General features: G+C 41.2%; 1 protein-coding gene across 3 annotated transcripts in view; it reads right to left on the bottom strand.

The window, feature by feature from the left end:
• Positions 1–583: 583 nt before the first annotated feature.
• Usp32 (ubiquitin specific peptidase 32) overlaps positions 584–8,460 on the bottom strand; it is a 217,704-nt gene continuing 209,827 nt past the window's right edge. For 2 of the 3 annotated variants that reach the window (XM_029562419.1, XM_029562426.1), the window contains exons 32-34: positions 4,996–5,420; positions 3,927–4,019; positions 584–2,762 (exon numbers count right to left, since the gene is read on the bottom strand). In XM_029562419.1, the coding sequence (XP_029418279.1) occupies positions 2,589–2,762; positions 3,927–4,019; positions 4,996–5,420 (692 nt within the window). In that variant the 3' untranslated portion in view covers positions 584–2,588. The remainder of the gene's footprint in view (positions 2,763–3,926; positions 4,020–4,995; positions 5,421–8,460) is intronic. The other variant, XM_008831098.3, reaches the window with a different exon arrangement.

Below are 8,460 nucleotides of genomic sequence, written 5' to 3'. Positions count from 1 at the left end.
CTCAGAAAGACAACCAGGGGGGCTGGAGAGATGGCTCAATGGTTACGAGCACATGCTGTTCTTGCAGAGGACCCAAGTTCCTTGTGGTATGGCTTACAACTGTCTGTAACTCCAGTTCCAGGGGATCTCTGCCACCCTCTACAACTTGGGGCCTCCCTCCCCGCCCCTCCTTCCCATTTCAGTGCCTTCAAAATAATTTTTTACAGGAAATGTGAGCCATATTTAAATAAAATTCACCTGGTCACTGCAGGTAGCTCATTCTGTCTCAATAGAGCTCGAGCTCCTCCTCCTCCTCCTCTTGGTCTTTTTGAGACAGGGTCTCCCTGTAGCCCTGGCTGGTCTGTAACTCACTATGTAGACCAGGCTGGCCTTGAACTCACAGAAATCTGCCTGCTTCTGCCTCTTGAGTGCTGGGATCAAAGGAGTGTGCCACCATACCTGGCTCGAGATTTTATTTCTTGAAGTAGGGCATCCTCTTGAAAATCAGATTGGTGTTACACACTTAGAATTAAAACAGGATCACAGAGAGGCTGAAGAAATGGATTTTTTGTGTGTGTTTACTTGTGAAAGGAAAAACAACACACAGACATCCGCAGTATTTAATTATTTGGATAATAGTTACAGATAAACAGGTACACGCCATATACAATTACTAATACTTTTTATACAGTTCATATTTCAGTACATCAACACTATCTTATTTACACTCTATGTACATTAACATCTTTCTAAAGTCAGTGCATTGTCAACAAGTTTTATACAGAAATTTACAAGGTGAATGTAGTTAATAGTTAATTTAATAAATTTTCTGGTAGTTCTTGAATTTAAAAAATTAATTACAACCAATATAACAAACACAGATCAAACAACATTAGTAGATTGTGCTACCTGCTTAAATAAAACATCCGTAAGGAAATTATTTAAAATCTTCCACTTTTTCAAGGGACTTGTCCAAGTAGGAATGGACAATTTTGTATACTGAAAATCTTGAGTCTATAAAGTATGCATTTTGTCTGACTTCATTACATCATACCATTTAGGCTGCTCCACACTTGCAAGTACATTCTTCTGAAAAGGGTGTCCACTTCGGCAGCTGTAAGACAACTTTTCCAAATGCACTGAGAACTAGGAAGTTACTGGCCTCAGCTATCAGAACACAAATGCTTCATTACACTGGTATTTACTACCCGTGAGGATGGAGGGTAAGAGAACCTGACAACAAGTGAGAATAAGCTTCCAGGATCGAAATGAAATTTTTAACAGATCAAACATTTGCTTTGAATATATATTAAAGCACAACATAGGAAAAAAATGCTGTCAGAAATAAATAACATTTATACTTTTGTTCCAGTCTTGAACAATCAGAAAATAAATGAGTGAAGAAAGCATACCTTTTGACTAGTGCAAAAAAAAAAAAAAAAGAGGAAGTGGAAAGGGAACAGACATGCAAACAGAACAACAGAACGTGTTTACTTCCTAAATGTATCAATTTCATTAAAAATATTTATGTTTATGAATTATCATTGCTTGGGATGTATTTTTCTTTTTAAATATGATACGATGGAGAAAAATACCTCAATTGAGTTAATTCATAGCCCTTAGAGCCATTAAAATACAAGTAAATTTGTCTGCATGTGTTCTCTCTCTTTTTAAAGTGCAAAACAAGAAACAAAAAGAAACACCACTAAGGGGAAACACCATCAGGCTTTGATGCCACGCACCTTCCAGGAAGCTCTTTGTGCAACACATGCATGGGAAGATGGTGCAAATACTGGCAGCCACCTGCCCCTCAGCAGGGCACGGGGTATAGGGTTCTGAGGATACCCCAAAGACAGATGCCCCAGCAAGAGGGCCACTTCAGCTGGGTCCCACAGAGTGCTTTTCTTTCTCCCGAGTATCCCAACTAAGACCCCAGGTAGAAGGCACATAGTTTTTATGAGACTCTCCCTTGCAGAGTGACTACTATATGCTTCTAACACCAGTCACTGCGTTTCAAACACAAACTCAACAAGAACAAAAAGCAAAAAAAGACAAGAGTGGGGAAATGGGTTAAAAAATTGAGAATCGGTGTCCATACCGTAAGAATCATCTGCACACCTTCATGATCTTGCTTTCTCCATCTTGTCAATATACTGGAATAAAACTTCAGGAAAAAGGAGGTAGCGTATCATGTCGTCCCCAGACAACACTACAAATTTTTTGTTTTTCACTTTGACTCCAAGGAAATTCTTAGTATTTTATTATGATTACTGGTAAACTCTATACTCACTACAAATCTGTTCGTATCTGGACAAGCACAATTTAATTCTTATTTGGTCCCAGATGGTTGATGCCAAACCCTTTTGCTTACAGGCTAATGGTGGGATCTGCCTGAAAGTTCTACCAAAGAGCTTGTGAGAGACTTCAAAACAAAATTATTACTATTCTTAAAGTTGACTGTTATTTTAATTAGGATTTTTATTTTGTGCTTCGGGTCACAGGACAAAATAACTACATTTAGCCTGCCTTTCAGTGATGCTTCTGCCAAATGTCAGCTACAAGGAGTCATCTCCCTCACCACCAGCCTGTCTAGCAACCAGAGTGGTAGTTTACTGCAACACACAGTACTTTTTGTAATCGGACTCAAAGTCTTCATCCATGCTGCTCGTGTCTGCCATCTTTTTGCCATCGGTCTTTGGCAGAAATTGTGCATAGTCTATCCCCTGTTGCTCATAGAAAAGAATGTAGGCAGAGTCGGTGTCAATTTCATCAGGGTGAAGTTCCTAAAGGAATAAGAAAAGCCTTTAATGAGAAAGCCATCGTTCTGTGGGCTCAATCCTTGCTAGTAAGACCAACTCTCTCTAATTAACAACAAACCCTGGCTTCTTCAATCAACTGAACATGTTGATTATCTCACACCAGCCCTAAAAATGAGTCTCATTATTATTATTATTATTTTTTGTCTTTTTGAGACAGGGTCTCCCTGTAGCCACAGCTGGCCTTAAACTCACAGAGATCCGCCTCCAAGTGCTGGGATTAAAGGCATGAGCCACCACACCCGGCTGAGTCTCATTTAAAAAAAAAAAATTTTATTATTTTTATTTTATGTGTATGAGTATATTGCTGCATGTATGTGAGTGCACCCATGACATGTAATCCCAAGGAGGTCAGAAGAGGGTGTCAGATTCCCCTGGAACTGGAGTTAAGGACAGTTCGTAGCTGCCATGTGGGTGCTGGGAATCAAACCCAGGTCCTCTGTAAGAGCAGTCAGTGCTCCCAACCGCCGAGCCATCTCTCCAGACCCGAGTCTCATTATTTTCAATTTTTGTTTTGAGGGAAATATTCTAATCACAGGCCAACAAATGCTGTAAACCTCATCAAATTCCTTTTTTTTTTAGGGTAAGGAGGGACTTTTTGAGACAGGGTTTTATGTAGCCCAGACTGGCCTCAAACTCACTGTCTCATTATGTAGCTGAGCATGACTTGGAACTCCTGATCTTCCTGCACCTCTCAAGTGCTGGGATTAAAGATGTGGCCATGGCATCCAGCAACCCCATCAAATTCTAACAGTTCAAAAGATTGAGACTGGAGAGCTCATTCAGCTCTTTGGTAGAATGTTTGCCTAACACATATGCAATCCTGGGTTTGATGTTCAGGCATGGTAGGGCATGGGGACACATGCACAGAGGCAGACAGGGCATGAGCACCTCAAATCCAAAAGATTCTACTTTTTCCCATTAATTAACACCTTTTCTTCACTATTCACACTTCAATTCATTCCCACTCTTCACATCACCTTTGATTCCTTAACACCTACAGCATCTGTGCAGAAGCCCTAAGAGAAACATGTATTTCCTGTTCAGGAGAAAGGCTATTATTTCAATAACAGTCCCCAAATCTGTTGATATTCTGTTTCTAACTTCCATTCAAATATTGAGAATATTTACCTTACAGCTGCTGTCATTGTAACAGTACCACTTGCAGTTTGGGTTTTTGGCATAAGTGACGTAATGGCCCCCACCCAGAATTCCTGAATGGCACTAAAGAGAGAAGAGAGTGGTGGTATGTTAGTAGTTAACAGTACTATGGCCAGGGCATGGTGCTAAGACTTGAGCAAGAAAACACTGATCACTTAGGTGGGTAAGGAAAAAATGTTTTGCAGTCATCGAATTTTTTCCAAAAACAACAAAAAAAGCAAAATCCAAATATCCTAAATCCAAATGTTATACTGTTAAACAATGATCTTAATATATACGTATGTATGTGTATCTATCACACATATATGTGTGTGATTTATTTATTTTTTTGAGACAGGGTCTTTCTTTGTAGCCCAGGCTGGCCTCAAACTTGAGATCCTCTTGCTTTAGTATCCAAAGTGGTGGAATTACAGGCATGCGCCACCAAATCTGGCTCTGAAGTGATTCTTAAGAAAGCAAAAAGAAGCTGGGCGTGGTCACTCAGGAGGCAGAGGCAGGCAGATCTCTGTGAGTTCAAGGCCAGCCTGGTCTACGTAGTGAGTTCCAGGACAGCTGGGGCTACAGGGAGACCCTGTCTCAAAAAGACCAAAAAAAAAAGCAAAAAACAAGAACAAAAATTTGACAGTTTGGGGGTATGGTGGTGCACACCTTTAATCCCAGCACTCAGGAGGCAGATGCAGGCAGATTTCTGTAAGATCAAGTCCAGCCTGGTCTACAAAGCCAGTTCTAGGTAGGCTGGGGCTACAGGGAGACTCTGTCTCAAAAAATAGAAAAGAAGAAAGAAAAAAATTCCTCAGAAAGAATAACAATAAGGAATTTGAACCTCTGAATCCATTCATATGACCATCTTCTATATCACATTGTGAGCTTAGAGTCTATCCAGAAGGCCAAGTATTCTTTGTTAACTTTCTCTATAACCAAACTTAAAGCCTAGCAATTAAGTACGTCCTGAAAAATGCTTGTTGATGAACGAATGAAGACAAGTGAAGAAACCACTGAAAAACTGAAGACTATTCTTAGAAAACCACACACCACTTACCGAAATTGCATATAGATTATAAATAGGCTTAATATGAATATCTTCTCTTTGGTCATCAGTGCTGTCTTCTTCACTATGGTTTCCAAGTTGACCATTGCTATAGCCATTGCCACATGCCTCATGCTCATAAAGGAATCCATTGGCTAAAGTGACCTCATGGTCCAAAGGAGTGACCAGCTCAGATTGGCTGCCTCCTAACACATGCCCTCGGCTCAAGGCATCAGCAAGCTCAGAGATCTGACCAGCTCCATTCTCTTTGCAGGCATCCAAATTTTCCTTACTACTGGACAATTTATTTTTGCTGCCAATTTGAGGCAGTCGGAGTCTCCCTTTGCTCCTCCCCAAAGTCCGTGGGCTGCTGTTAGGGCTGCTATTTTTGCTGGAGGGACAGCTGGTTCCACTTTTTCTTGATGAAGAAGGTGAACCTGTGAAAGGGACAGAGGAAAATATTTTTAGTTCAAATGCCACAAGTTAAATGCTAAATGCTAACTGTGAAGCAAGAGCCTCATATGTGTAAAAGGTAAAGATAGAAGAGTACAGACAGGCTACTCTCTAGTCCCTATTATGTAGCTAATAAGTTATGCAGTAATGAAAATGTAGAGTATGTTGTAGGGAATTATACAATCACAGAAAGGTGATTTATATCACATTCTGTGCAAAATAATGAGTTTTATAAATACATTCTTGCTGGGTGTGGTGGCACATGCCTTTAATCCTAGCACTCGGGAGACAGAGGCAGGCAGATCTCCGAGTTCGAGGTCAGCCTGGTCTGCATAGCGAATTCCAGGTCAGCTGGGGCTACAGGGAGATCCTGTCTCAAAAAGACCAAAATAAATTAAATAAATTTAAAAAAAAAACCCAAAAACCCCAAACCAAAAAACATTCTTAGGTATGGTGGCACAAACCTGTAATCCCAGTACTCAGGAGGCTAAAGTAGGAAGATTCTGAGTTCCAGGGCCAGTCTGGGCTACACAGTGAGTTCCAGGTCAGCTTGTACTACCATAGCAAGATCCCATATCAAAAAGCAAAAAAAGGGCTGGAGAGATGGCTCAGCAGTTAAGAGCACTGGCTGCTCTTGCAGAGGACCCACACCCACATGGCAGCTAACAATTCAGTTCCAGCACCAACATAGCAGCTAACAATTACATGTGATCCAGTTCCAGGGGGAATGCCCTCTTCTGACCTCCGCAGGTATTGCATGACATGGGTGCACTCACTACATACATGCAGGCAATACACTCATACACATAAAATAAAAATAATATAAAAAAATTAAAAAACACTCATATACATAAAATAAAAATAAATAGTAAGCGGGATATGGTGGCCTAGGCCTCTAGTCCCAGCACTCCAGAGGCAGAGGCAGGAAGATCTCTGTGAGAAGGAGGCCAGTCTAATTTACATATCTACATAGTGAGTTCTGTCTCAAAAAGGACCCCATCTCAGGCTGGGTGTGGTGGCATATGCCTTTAATCCCAGCACTGGGGAGGCAGAGGCAGGATCTCTGTGAGTTCAAGGCCAGCCTGGTCTACATAGTGAGTTCCAGGCCAGCTGGGGCTACAGGGAGACCCTATCTCCAAAAATAAATATATAAATAAAAAATAAAAAAGAGGGGCTGGAGAAATGGCTCAGCGATTAAGAGCACTGACTGCTCTAGCAGAGGACCCGGGTTTGATTCCCAGACCCACATGGAGGCTACAAACCGTCCTTAACTCTAGTTCCAGGGGAATCCGAAGCCCTCTTCTGACCTTCGCTGGCATTGCATGACATGTGTGCACTCCCATACATGCAGGGAATACACTCATATACATAAAATAAAAATAATAAAATATTAAAAGAACAAAAAACAAAGTTAAAAAATAAAAAAGAACCCCATCTCCAAAAATGTATTCAAAACTTAAAAAAAATGTATGTGCCTCTCTGTGTGTGTGTTATATGTGTAACCAGGTGCCTGCTGAGGCCAGAAGAGAGCACGAGCTTTTCTGGAGCTGGAGCTACAGGCAGTTGTGAGTAGCTGATATGGGTGCTGGGTGTCAAACCTGGGTCCTTTGGAAGAGCAGAAAGTGTTCTTAACTGCATAGCCATCTCTCCAGCTTTCCCTCCTTCCTTGTTTTTCAAGACTGGGCTTTACTATGTAGCCCTGTCTGGCCTGGAACTCACTATGTATACCAGGTTAGCATCAAACTCACATATTCACCTGCCTCTTCTTCCAGATTACTGGGATTAAAGGTGTGGAACATCATGCCCAGCCTTGATTTTTATTAATTAATTAATTAATTAATTATTTAAATTGTCTTTTTGAGACAGGGTCTCCCTGTAGCCCCAGCTGTCCTGGAATTCACTATGTAGACCAGGCTGTCCTCACCGAGATCTGCCTAACTCTGCCTCCCTAGTACTGGGATTAAAGATGTGCAACACCCAGATCTCTGTGAGTTCGAGGTTGGATCTTCTGCAAGAACAACCAGTGTTCTTAACTGCCGAGCCATCTCTCCAGCCCTTGATTTTTTATTTTATTTTATTTATTATTTTTCAAATTTTATTTATTATCTGCCCAGATCAGATTTTAACTTTTTTTTTTTTTGGTCTTTTTGAGACAAGGTCTCCCTGTAGCTGCGGCAGGCCTGGATTCGTTAATGGAGACCAGGCTGGCTTCGAACTCTCAGAGATCTGCCTGCCTCCCAAGTGCTGGGATTAAAGGCATGTGCCACCACACCCAGCTAGTTTTTAACTTTTTTTTTAAAATTGTATTTATTATTTTTATTTTACATGTATGCGTGTATTGCCTGCATGTAGGTAAGTGCACCTGGGTCATGCAATGCCTATGGAAGTCAGAAGAGGCTGTTGGATCCCCTGGGACTGGAGTTATGGACAGCTGTTAGCTGCCATGTGGGTGCTGGGATTTGAACCCGGGTCTTCTGCAAGAACAACCAGTGTTCTTAACCACTAAGCCATCTCTCCAGCCCCCGATTTTAACTTTTTTTAAAAAATGAAATAACTTAGATATCAAGGGCTGACTGTATTATATTTTTATGAGAATAGTTTTGTTCCTTGAGACTTCCTGAAAAGGGTCTCAAAGACTCTTAGGGGTTCCCAGAGTATACTTTGAGAACCTCAGCTGTAAGAGAATGAGGATGACAATGTTTATCATGTATCAGACATTATGCAAAGTGCATCACTCTTTTTGTTCTTTGCAGTACTGAGGTTGACTAGTGTGTCATGCACGCTAAGCAAGCATCCTACCACTGAGCTGTATCTACCCAGCTCAAGAGCATCACTCCTGATAATCCTCATACTCTAACTTGGTATTTTCTCCCCTTTAAAGATAAAAAACTAGGTGGGTGTGGTGGCACTAGCCTGTAATCCCAGCACTCCTGAGGCAGAGGCAGGCAGATCTCTGGGTCTACATAATGAGTTCCAGGCCAGCTGGGGCTACAGAAAGACCTTGTCTAAAAAAAAAAAAAAAAA

Source organism: Nannospalax galili, unplaced genomic scaffold (assembly GCF_000622305.1).
Source record: "Nannospalax galili isolate Female #2095 unplaced genomic scaffold, S.galili_v1.0 scaffold1430, whole genome shotgun sequence".
NCBI classification, from domain to species: domain Eukaryota; kingdom Metazoa; phylum Chordata; class Mammalia; order Rodentia; family Spalacidae; genus Nannospalax; species Nannospalax galili.
The sequence above is the reverse complement of the archived record's forward strand: the minus strand, read 5'-3'. Positions and strand labels throughout refer to the sequence as shown.